Source organism: Quercus suber, unplaced genomic scaffold (assembly GCF_002906115.3).
Source record: "Quercus suber isolate HL8 unplaced genomic scaffold, Cork oak 2.0 scaffold_373, whole genome shotgun sequence".
Classification (NCBI taxonomy): Eukaryota; Viridiplantae; Streptophyta; class Magnoliopsida; order Fagales; family Fagaceae; genus Quercus; species Quercus suber.
The window spans coordinates 81,367-94,304 of NW_027069825.1; the positions used below are offsets into that span (position 1 = coordinate 81,367).

Below are 12,938 nucleotides of genomic sequence, written 5' to 3' on the forward strand. Positions count from 1 at the left end.
AGAAATACAAAATAATATTCTGAGTTGCAAGGCTATGTTCAAATCATTTGACCGATGGTGCGAACACTTCAAAATGTTGGCCACTACCTGCTTCCCAATTTTAGGAGAATCAGATGATGATCCTTTTGAAGTCTATGTTAATCGCACCCTGACACAAGCCGCCTAGGAAGAATACTTTGGGAGCAGCCATAAGGTTTATGAAAAGAAACACCCTTTTCCTAGTCTCATAGTCAACTATGAAGATGGATTTGACGATGATGAAGTGGAAAGAAATTCAAGCTGGCTTTCGCAGATGTTTGAATATGGTTTTATTAGATTAATCAAACTAACTCACCATGGCCAGATCAGCCAGTTTCCACAAATCATACAACAGGTTGTCACCAAGATTAAAAGTCCCTTCGTGTTAATCAGATGCTGGAGTACTCTCCCACAATGGGACGGTAGCAATTGGATGGATGTCCTACCATCTAGACACTTGGTACTCATTAATGGTTACACCCACCAAAGACCTTGGTATGAAGGAAATTCTTATCTTTCCTACAGAGAACCCCATGATCTTGCAGAATGTTGGAGAAACTACTTCAACAATGAAATCCTCACCATTGCCCAAGAATTATGGAAAGACTACCATTTTGTTGGCAGCACAGGAAGAATTTCAATCTTTACTACCAAGCCCTACTCTACCATAGTCATGGACCTTCGATGGATTAATTACAATAATGATCCAAGAGGATTCATTACTAGGGCACCAGAATATGAAGCCCTAAATTGGTGTGGCGTCTGTGATAAATTTGCCACTTTTCATGAGCATGATGATCACCATAGTCCTCCTTCGGAGTATTATGATACAAATTAGCAATTGCTTACAATACAAGATCTCAATTAAAAGATCTTACCCAGTAGTTGCTCCTCCAATCAGAAAAGCTAGAGTCAGAAGAAAGGAATTCTCCTGCCTCGTCTGATGCTTTAATCTGAATCCAATTGACCCATTCCAGGAATCCCAAGATCCTTATGATGGTTACAATTTGGATGATAATTAATTCCAGTTACTATTCAAAATTCCTACCTGGAACAGTACCCGGACATTTCATTATTCCTCCTACAGTGACGATGAACAGTGAATCAGAAAAGCAAGGGGACAAAGTACTATTCATGTACAGTGACCAGTTACTGTTCACTCTATAGTACCCGACAAAATCATGAAGTTACTATTTGCTTTCGGCTAAAATGATTTTTCACCCAAGTTAAAGCATTTTACCTTCTGGATTTTCAGCAATCTTCAGCAAGATCCAAGGCGCCCTTTAGCTATATAAGGCAGCTCCCTCTCTAGTCAAAGGCAGGTCCAATTTTGGAGAAAATTAGGCTTTCCCTTTTCTTTAAAATATTGTAATCAGATGGCAACCCTAGTTTATTTTTCAGTGTTAGGTTCTAACGGTTTAGGAATTTATGTATTTAGAACTATAATTTGTAATATTGGCAAACCATGATCAAAACGATATGTTTAGTCTTGTTATAGTGTGCTCAAAGTTGTTTAATTATTGTAAAGTTGGAATCGAGAGACTGTAGATGCATTAGGGCATTTCGATCTGGCTCGATCGATCGAAGAATAGATTCAATCAATCGAAAGTCAACTAGATTGCGTTTTCTGCAGAATTTCCAACTCAGCCCTAACTCATTAAACGTTTAGGGTTTTATGTTTTTGCCTTAGGTATATAAGGCAAAACCCTAGCCACGTTTTTAGAGTCGCTCCAGTTGTATTGTTGCTCATACATTGTTGTTTTGTGTAAATCTCTTGTAAGATCTAGAGGAGCTTTCCTTTACACAAAACTTAGGGTTTTCAAGTTAGAGATAGTATCAACATCTTGATGATCAACTTGGTTGCTACCATTGAAGCTTAAAGAATATCAAGCGTGGGTGCTTATAGCTGATTGAAGAATTCAAGAAAGAAGGAGTCCGTGGATTCGGAGCTTGCACGTGGTTGTGTCAGTAAGTTCTACTGGTGGGTAGCATTAGGAAGTCGAGCGGGGAGCTTGTAGTCCTTCTGTATAAACTTCGATTCTTTCATAGTGGATTCAGGTTTGCCTTGAGGATCGTTGGGTCAAATCCTCCACAGGTTTTTATCGTGTGGTTTCCTAGGTGATCATATCATTGTGTCTTTTATTATTCCACTGCTTTATTATTTTGATATGATTATTTGATTGCTTTAACCTAGTATTGCATAATTTGACTAAATAACAACTTGGCTAATTAATCTAGGCTAACCAATCTGGTTGTTCTAAGGGGTCTAAAATCGTTCATTCAGTTTACACTTGTAACAACAATTGTAACCTGTACCTTTTATATTTCCACAATCAGATGGCCTCCCCTCATCCCTTGTAACTTACCCCCCTTTTGGTATCAGAGCCAAGTTTGGCCAATTGGATAGTTGTAAGTTACCTTTAACTTGAATCAAGTTGGTCAGCACTGCCGCCATAGTTATCCATTATTTTTTGCTTTATATTCATTATTGTGAATTATATTCGTGTTATCTCCTGACAGAATTATTTTGTTTTACATCTATCTTCTGATAACTCTTCCATTACCATACATTGTTTATTACACTTACTATTTCTTCATCATTTACTATTATCTCTATGTTTTCTTCTGGTATGTCTATGAATGGTAGGCTGAGCCTCCTTCTTTACCTATCTGTTTAAAATTTTGTGATTATTTGTTCTTGTTTTTCAATTATATCCCAGTTATCTGCTTCTTCTTATTTCTGTTTAGATCCCCATAATTTGTTGCAGATGTGTACTGTTGAGACAAGTAAGACCAGATCTGTGCCGTTGTCAACCCAGTAAGTCCAATATGTCCCAGGCTGAGTGTGTGTCCTATACCAAACGATAAGTCCCAATGGTAGGGCGTGAGTGGAAGGGAGTTATCTCAGAGTAAGGATTGTGGCGATAAGAGATTGAGTTGCACGAGATTAGGCGATTATCTTGTTGTGTACCCTTGTCTCAGATCTAAGGATAGATCCAGAAGTTTGAGGTTAAAGATAATCAGGTGTTGATTGTTTAACTAGGCTTTTTAATCCAGAACAATGAATAGGTTGTTTAGAAGTAACTTTTCTACCAGCATTAGGTCAACCAGTACATCCCTCCCAGATATTCCCCAAGAAAGTGGAATTCTCAATGCTAAGCATTATGAGTTATCAGATCTAGATCTAAAGCTAGGAAATTGGAATATCTCTAAGGCTCCCACAAACAAGATTTACAAATCTTCATGGACCCTTAAAAATGCTTTCAAAACAAGCTACCATGTTCGAACCATAGAGCAAGATTACAATATCAACAAGGAGTACGAAACGTGCTACTTGTTACCTGAAGCAACCTTGCGAGCACATATGAAGGAAGGACATAATTTCATCCACATAGGTTTAGTCCAGGTTAGAGTTAAACCCTTGATCAAAGAAGGATTAGATACGTCTGTATTTATGGGCCTTAGAGACTCCCGTCATGTTAGATTTAATGACAGCCTCTTAGGAACCATTGAAACCAGTCTTAGTAATGGTCTCATCCATTTCGACTGCTTTCCCAACTTTTTAGTGGCTCTTAATGACCCACATGTCATGAAAACCCTTACTCTTAATATCAAGACTCATGGTATCCTTATGTTACCCAGAGTGAAGCAGTTATCCTTGATATACAGAGTATATTACAAGTGCATGAGAACAAATTTCAATATTCAAGCACTTGATAGAAGAATCAAAGGTGAAACGACCCTCATCTAGACCACAAACACTAGATCTAACATACAGGTCCCCAAAACCCTGAAATGGTCAGAGGTTACGTTCCCCAGAAATTGGATTCTTGAGAATGAAAATTTCCCTCATCAGATCCAAAACCCAGCCCAGAATCTAGACTTAGACTTTGTCCAACAACTAGCTGATGGTACGGTTAGACTTAGTTTTGACTAGTCTAGAATTAGAACTCCCATAGGTTCACCATCTCCATATGATGAACTTAGGTTTAGATCCCCAGTAGATCTACACCAACCCTTTAGGCAGCCAACTAATCTCTTAAGAGATAGACCTACATCCCAGTGTACTACATCCAGACCTCTAGCACCTTATCCAAAGTCTAGGAGAGACTTAGATCTAGAGCTCCAAGGTGTTCAGACCAGATCACAAGTTAGCACACCCTGCTACATAGCCAAGCAAGACTCAGTTGTTGATCATAAGGAAGATGACAACAATAGTCAGAAAGTCCTATCCCTAACAGGCACTGATATGTTGAACCCTTACCATCAAGAACCTCAGGATCCTTTTTATCCAGAACATAAAATAGATCAGCAGCTTCTTGTCATCAAGAAAGAGTTCACCCCAGATCTAGTTGCCCTAGGCAAAGAATTTGAGTCAGAAGAAAACAGACTCAAAAAGGAAAACTATAGATCCAGCCACACCCTGGAAAAAAATAAAAAATTTCTTGAAAGTTGGAAAATGTTCATGAAAGAGATATCCAACAATGTTCCTTTCTTTGAATATTTTGAGAACCACTTTCAATGGCACAAAAAGTCTTATGTCCTCACCAAGAATAATTAGACCAAACCCCCTAGCAAAGACGCTAGCGGTAACCTTAAACCTCCAGAAATTGTTAGATCACACCATCCACCCCAAGAAGCCATAGTCTTCAGCCATTGTGGAAATGATTTACTTGCCTCACCCTTCAAAGTTCCTACCACTCCAGAAGAAATGGTAGTTAAGAAGGTCATTGAGCAGAACAACTATACCAACCAGTGCTTAGGTGTTATAGGAAAACAACTTAATAGGATAGAAGACCGAATAGACAATAAGGTTATCCTCCAACCAAGAAATCCTAGCAAACCTATCCAAACTATAGAGAAACCTTTAGTCAAGCTTCCCACAGCCAAGCAACCCAGCATTAGACCTAAGGACAAAACAGCCTTAGAAATAATCAACCAAAAGCTTGAAGTACTAGTGAAGAAGGAACCAGTCACCTCTTCCCCAGTTAGCACTTCAACCAGTGTTGATCCCAGACTAGATAACCGTCTGGTTACCTTAGACATTCACACAGCCTTTAGTAGTTCTAGCAGAACCTCCTCAGACAATGAAAAGGAGATAGAACACCTAGAAAACCAGTTTCGTACCTTAGAAGTTAAAAGGCTTACCCATCTAAAGGTAACCCCAACTAGCTTCACCAAGAATTGGTATCCCAAACCTACCCCTCCTGACCTCCAGTTCAAGGAAAGGAATGTTAGTAACCAATTCTCTATGTCCTCAGGTAAACTCTATGAATGGAACATAGATGGTTTATCAGAACAGGAAATCCTAAATAAGATTCAGCATATGACCATGGTAGCCAACAACTACACCAGTGAAGGACATCCCCATACTGAGGTCGTAGAGCTCATATCTTTAGGGTTTACAGGCAAACTTCTGCAATGATGGAACAATTGCCTCACAAATGAGTCTAAGGAAGACATCAAACATGCTGTCCGGAAAGATGAGGAAGGAATCCCCATCTTTGACACAAGCTTAGGCCGTGGAGTTCCCGACGGAGTCAACACCTTGATTTATACAATCATAAAACACTTCGTAGGAAAACCCAGCAACATCACATCTAGGATTTATGATCAGTTAAGTAATCTTAGATGTAAAACCCTTGGTGACTTTAGGTGGTACGAAGATGTGTTTACTACCAGAGTCATGTACAGAAGTGATTGTAACTCTCCATTTTGGAAGGAGAAGTTCATCAATAGCTTACCTACCCTTTTTGGAGAAAAGGTCAAGGAAACCCTTTGTAACCCTTTAGGTGTCATAGATTATGATAACCTAACCTATGGAGATATCTTTAACACCATTCGAAGTGAAGGATGAAGATGTGTAGAGATCTCAAAATTCAGAGCAAAGCCAAGTACGAAGTAGGAAACTTCTGTACATAATATGGCTTACCCTCAGTCATTCCCAAAAGGAAATCCAAATACAGAAGCAAAGAATGCTCTGAACATTTCCACAGGAAGAAAAATTCAACCAAGTATTATAGAAAACAGAAACACAGCAAAGATAATTTCTATAAGAAAGGTAAATCCAAGTCCACAAGAAAATTCATACCCCAAGCATCAAGAAAATGCTTCAACTGCGGAAAGAAAGGTCATTTCAAGAAAGAGTGTAAAGCTAAGGCCAAATCCCTTAACAATACCCTTGTTTGTGACTAGACCAGCAAAGATGAGATCTTTAAGCTCCTAGAACTTGACCACTTAGATAGTGAGTCCTCTAGCAGTGAGATCCATTAGATCTACCAGCTATCCTCTGAACCCTCTAGAGTTTCTTCAAGCACCTCTAATGGACCAGATGAACCCATACCTTGCATGGATAGTTGTTGTAGGAACAAAACTATCAATGTCCTCTCTAAGCAAGAAGAGCTCCTCTTAGATCTCATAGAACAGATAGAAGACCCAGTCATCAAAGCCCAAAAGCTTAGTGAATTCAAGAGATCCTTAGTTAAGGAAACCAGTAAAACTGAACCTAAGTTTCAAGAACCCTAAGTTGATTTGGAAAAAATCTACAATAGGTTTACCAAATCCAAGAAGGAAGTTACAGTCAACGACCTTCAAAAGGAAATCAAGGAAACCAAGTATGAGGTTAGAACCCTTAAACAAGTGTTAACCATCCTTAGAGTTGATCACAATTTCTTTGATCAGAGACTCAAGCATTTGGAAAATTCTTCTCATCAAAGCAATGAGGAAGGACCTTCATTTCAAAACCCTTCTGATGATAAAGACAATGAAATAGTTAACCCCACTGCAGATATGGTCCAAGGACATGAATTGGAATGAGATCCTTCCAATAAACTGTTCTTACAAGCCATTAGTAGGATTAACTTCCAGAAATGGCACTCCAAAGTCATGATTTTCATCAGCAAAGATTTTGAATTCGAGGTCATAGCCTTAATAGATTCAGGTGCTGAACTCAACTACATTCAAGAAGGAATCATTCCCTCTAAGTACTACAGAAAGACCAAAGAAAGGTTAACTTCTACTAGTGGAGGTAAAATGCAGATTAAATTCAAAATTTCTAAAGCCCATGTGTGCCAGGACAACACATGTTTCAAAACCACATTTGTCCTTGTTAAGAATATGACAGATAGAGTGATCTTAGGAAATCCCTTTATGTGTCTATTGTATCCTTTCACCACGGATAGTGAAGGAATCACTACCCATCCTTTTGGCCAACAATTAAGTTTGAGTTTCTTAAAAGCCCTGAACCTAGAGAGATTAGCAGTCTCCAGAATGTTTCAGTCTCCAAGACCCTCAACCTTATCCATTCTGATATTCACAATCAAGCCAAGAACCTTGATTTGTTCAAACCAACCATTTTCCTCAAATCTGATGATTCTTTTGAACTAACTCAATTTCAAAATTCATCACAAAACATTTATTATAAAAATATTTGCTTCATGACATCACATGCATTTGATAATACTATTTGCAATAAAATGCAAATTCATGCTACTTATCTTTGGTAGGAAAGGAAGTAAATCACTTATAATAATATTAAAATATGGAGAAAAGTGACTTCTTGGGTAGAGAAGAAGAATAAGGGGAAATCACCGGCTCAAGGCTATCCTCAAGACGAAAGGCTCCCAATAACGGGACAGTCTTTTGTAAAGCATGAAGGTGCATCCTCTAAGGGAAACCTAAGAGGATCGACATCCCTTCAGGATTATATCCCGGCAGAGGTGACATACTCTAGTTGTGACATAGCTGTTGTTTTGTAGGTAGTTTTACCAGAAGGTCTACAATGGAAGAAAGGCACATACAAAGACTTGCCATTCACCATTAAATTTATCCTTGACAACTTCCAGGCAGCCGGGACCCTAGACAAAAAAGGCCTTTTTCAAAGAACCCTCAAAGCCCTAGAAATCTATCTAGTTAACCTTGAGGCAAAAAATGAAGCCATCACTAGTCAACTCTTTGGCAAAGAGGATGTCCATTCCATGGATAAAACGACTATTACTGGCACTAATTATGCAAAGTTTAGCCTTAAGGCTCAAACTATTTTAAGAAGTGCTATTACCAACTTGCCACCAGAAATACAAAATAATATTCTGAGTTGCAAGGTTATGTTCGAATCATTTGATCGATGGTGCGAACCTTCTGATAAAACTTCTTGCAAAACAACAGCCATGTCACAACTGGAGTATGTCAACTCTGCCGAGACATAATCCTAAAGGGATGTCGATCCTCCTAGGTTTCCCTTAGAGGATGCAACTTCATGCTTTACAAAAGACTGTCCCGCTACTGGGAGCCTTTCGTCTTGAGGATAGCCCCGAGCCAGTGCTTTCCCCTTGTTCTTCTTCTCTGCCGAAAAAGTTAATTTTCTCCACATTTTAATTTTATTATAAGTGATTTGCTTCCTTTCCTGCCAAAGATAAGTGGCATGAATTTGCATATTATTGCAAATAGTATTATCAAATGCATGTGATGTCATGAAGCAAGTATTTTGATAATAAATGTTTTGTGATGAATTTTGAAACTTAGTTGGTTCGAAAGAATCATCAGATTTCTGGAAAATGGTTGGTTTGAACAAATCAAGGTTCTTGGCTTGATTGTAAATATCAGAATGGATAAGGTTGAGGGTCTTGGAGACTGAAACATTCTGGAGACTGCTAATATCTCTAGGTTCAGGGCTTTTAAGAAACTCAAACTTAATTGGTTGGCCAAAAGGATGGGTAGTGATTCCTTCACTATCCGTGGTGAAAGGATACAACAGACACATAAAGGGATTTCCCAAGATCACTCTATCTGTCATATTCTTAACAAGGACAAATGTGGTTTTGAAACATATATTGTACTGGCACACATGGGCTTTAGGAATTTTGAATTCAATCTGTATTTTACCTCCACTAGCAGAAGTTAACCTTTCTTTGCTCTTTCTGTAGTACTTAGAGGGAATGATTCCTTCTTGAATACAGTTGAGATCAGCACCTGAATCTATTAAGGCTATGACCTCGAATTTAAAATCTTTGTTGATAACAATCCTAACTTTGGAGTGCCATTTCTGGAAGTTAATCCTACTGATGGCTTATAAGAACAGTTTATTGGAAGGATCTCATTCCAATTCATGTCCTTAGACCATATCTGCAGTGGGGTTAACTATTTCATTGTCTTCATCATCAGAAGGGTTCTGAAATGAGGGCCCTTCCTTATTGCTTTGATGAGAAGAGTTTTCCAAATGCTTGAGTCTCTGGTCAAGGAAATTGTGATCAACTCTAAGGATGGTTAACTCTTGTTTGAGGGTTCTAACCTTAGACTTGGTTTTATTGATTTCCTTTTGAAGGTCGTTGACTGTAACTTCCTTCTTGGATTTGGTAAACCTATTGTACATTTTTTCCAAATCAACTTTAGGTTCCTGAAACTTAGGTTCGGGTTTACTGGTTTCCTTAACAAAGGTTCTTTTGAAATCACTAAGCTTTTGGACTTTAATGACTAGGTCTTCGATCTGTTCTATGAGATCTAAGAGAAACTCTTCTTGCTTAGAGAGGACATTGATAGTTTTGTTCTTGCAACAACTATCCATGCAAGGTATGGGTTCGTCTGGTCCACTAGAGGTGCTAGAAGAAACTCTAGAAGGTTCGAAGGATGACTAGTAGATCTGACAGATCTCACTGCTAGAGGACACACTATCTGAGTGGTCAAGTTCTAGAAGCTTAAAGATCTCAACTTTGCTGGTCTAGTCACTAACAAGGGTGTTGATAAGGGATTTGGCCTTAGCTTTACACTCTTTCCTGAAATGACCTTTCTTTCCACAGTTGAAGCATTTTCCTGATGCTTGGGGTATGAATTTTCCTGTGGACTTGGATTTACCTTTCTTATAGAAATCATCTTTGCTGTGTTTCTGTTTTCTATAATACTTGGCTGAAGTTTTCCTCCTGTGGAAATGTTTAGAGGATTCTTTGCCTCTGTATTCGGATTTCCTTTTAGGAATGATTGAGGGTAAGCCATATTGTGTACAGAAGTTTCCTACTTTGTACTTGGCTTTGCCTATACTAGCTTTGCTCTGAATTTTAAGATCTCTACACATCTTCATTCCTTCACTTCGAATGGTGCTAGAGATGTCTCCATAGGTTAGGTTATCATAATCTATGACACCTAAATGGTTACAAAGGGTTTCCTTGACATTTTCTCCAAAAAGGGTAGGTAAGCCATTGATGAACTTCTCCTTCCAAAATGGAGAGTTACAATCACTTCTGTGCATGACTCTGGTAGTAAACACATCTTCGTACCACCTAAAGTCACCAAGGGTTTTACATCTAAGATTACTTAACTGATCATAAATCCTAGATGTGATGTTGCTGGGTTTTCCTACGAAGTGTTTTATGATTCTATAGATCAAGATGTTGACTCCGTCGGGAACTCCACAGCCTAAGTTTGTGTCAAATATGGGGATTCCTTCCTCATCTTTCTGGACATCATGTTTAATGCCTTCCTTAGACTCATTTGTGAGGCAATTGTTCCACCATTGCAGAAGTTTGCCTGTAAACCCTAAAGATATGAGCTCTACGACCTCAGTATGGGGATGTCCTTCACTGGTGTAGTTGTTGGCTACCATGGTCATATGCTGAATCTTATTTAGGATTTCCTATTCTGATAAACCATCTATGTTCTATTCATAGAGTTTACCTAAAGACACAGAGAACTAGTTGCTAACATTCCTTTCCTCGAACTGGAGGTCAGGAGGGGTAGGTTTTGGATACTAATTCTTAGTGAAGCTAGTTGGGGTTACCTTTGGATGGGTAAGCATTTTTACTTCTAAGGTACGAAACTAGTTTTCTAGACGTTCTATCTCCTTTTCATTGTCTGAGGAGGTTCTGTTAGAACTACTACAGGCTGTGTGGACATCTAAGGTTACTAGACGGCTATCTAGTCTGGGATCAACACTAGTTGAAGTGCTAACTGGGGAAGAAGTGTCTGGTTCCTTCTTCACTAGTTCTTTAAAGTTTTGGTTGACTATTTCTAAGGTTGTTTTGTCCTTAGGTCAAATGCTAGGTTGCTTGGTTGTGGGAAGCTTGACTAGAGGTTTCTCTATAGTTTAGACAGGTTTGCTAGGGTTTCCTGGTTTGAGGATAACCTTGTTGTCTATCCGGTCTTCTATCCTATCAAGTTGTTTTCCTATAACACCTAAGCATTGTTTGGTATAGTTGTTCTGCTCTATAACCTTCTTGACTACCGTTTCTTCTGGAGTGGTAGGACCTTTGAAGGGTAAGGCAAGTAAATCACTTCCACGATGGCTGAAGACTATGGCTTCTTGGGGTGGATGGTGTGATATAACATTTTCTGGAGGTTTAGGGTTACCGCTAGCATCTTTGTTAGGGGGTTTGGTCCAATTAGTCTTGGTGAGGACACAAGACTTTTTGTGCCATTGAAAGTGGTTCTCAAAATATTCAAAGAAAGGAACATTGCTGGATATCTCTTTCATGAACATTTTCCAACTTTCAAGAACTTCTTTCTTTTGTTCCAGGGTGTGGCTAGATCTATAGTTTTCCCTTTTGAGTCTATTTTCTTCTTACTCAAATTCTCTACCTAGGGCAACTAGATCTGGGGTGAACTCTTTCTTGATGACAAGAAGCTGCTAATCTATTTTATGTTCTGGATAAAAAGGATCTTAAGGTTCTTGTTGGTAAGGGTTCAACATATCAGTGCCTGTTGGGGATGGGACTTTCTGATCATTGTTGTCATCTTCCTCATGATCAACAACTGAGTCTTGCTTGGTTGTGTAGCAAGGTGTGCTAACCTGTGATCTGGTCTGAACACCTTGGAGCTTTAGATCTAAGTCTCTTCTAGACTTTGGATAAGGTGCTAGAGGTCTGGATGTACTACACTAGGATGCAGGTCTATCTCTTAAGAGATTAGTTGGCTGCCTAAAGGGTTGGTGTAGATCTACTAGGGATCTAAACCTAAGTTCATCATATGGAGATGGTGAACGTATGGGAGTTCTAATTCTAGACTGGTCAAAACTAAGTTTAACCGCACCGTCGGCTAGCTATTGGACAAAGTCTAAGTCTGGATTCTGGGCTGGGTTTTGGACCTGATGAGGGAAATTTTCATTCTCAAGAGTCCAATTTCTGGGGAATGTAACCTCTGACCATTTCAGGGTTTTGGGGACCTGGATGTTAGACCTAGTGTCTATGGTCTAGATAAGGGTCGTTTCACCTTTGATTCTTTTGTCAAGTGCTTGAATATTGAATTTGTTCTCATGCACTTGTAATACACTCTGTATATCAAGGCAAACTACATGACTCTAGGTAACATAAGGGTACCATGAGTCTTGATATTAAGGGTGAGGATTTTCATGACATGTAGGTCATTAAGAGCCACTGAAAAGTTGGGAAAGCAGTCGAAATGGACGGGACCATTACTAAGACTGGTTTCAATGGTTCCTAAGAGGCTGTCATTAAATCTAACATGACCGGAGTCTCTAAGGGCCATAAGGACAGACGCATCTAATCCTTCTCCGATCAAGTGTTTAACTCCAACTTGGACTAAACCTATGTGGATGAAATTATGTCCTTCCTTCATATGTGCTCACAAGGTTGCTTCAGGTAACAAGTAGCACGTTTCATACTCCTTGTTGATACTTTAAACTTGCTCTATGGTTCGGACATGGTAGCTGGTTTTGAAAGCATTTTTAAAGGTCCAAGAAGATTTGTAAATCTTGTTTGTGGGAACCTTAAGGATATTCCAATCTCTTAGCTTTAGATCTAGATCTGATAACTAATAATGCTCAGCATTGAGAATTCCACTTTCTTGAGGGATGTACTGGATGATGGTAGAAGAGTTACTTCTAAACAACCTATTCATTGTTCTGGATTAAAAACCTAGTTAAACAATTAACACCTAGTTATCTTTAACTTCAAACTTCTGGATATATCCTTAGATCT

The 12,938-nt window shown here is 38.9% G+C and overlaps 1 protein-coding gene across 1 annotated transcript; it reads right to left on the reverse strand.

Moving 5' to 3' along the window:
• Positions 1 to 9,730: 9,730 nt before the first annotated feature.
• Positions 9,731 to 10,609, reverse strand: LOC136062017 (uncharacterized). The gene has a single exon (XM_065760583.1). It carries the CDS (start codon positions 10,607 to 10,609, stop codon positions 9,731 to 9,733), a length of 879 nt encoding a protein of 292 aa, XP_065616655.1.
• Between the last annotated feature and the right edge of the window lie 2,329 nt (positions 10,610 to 12,938).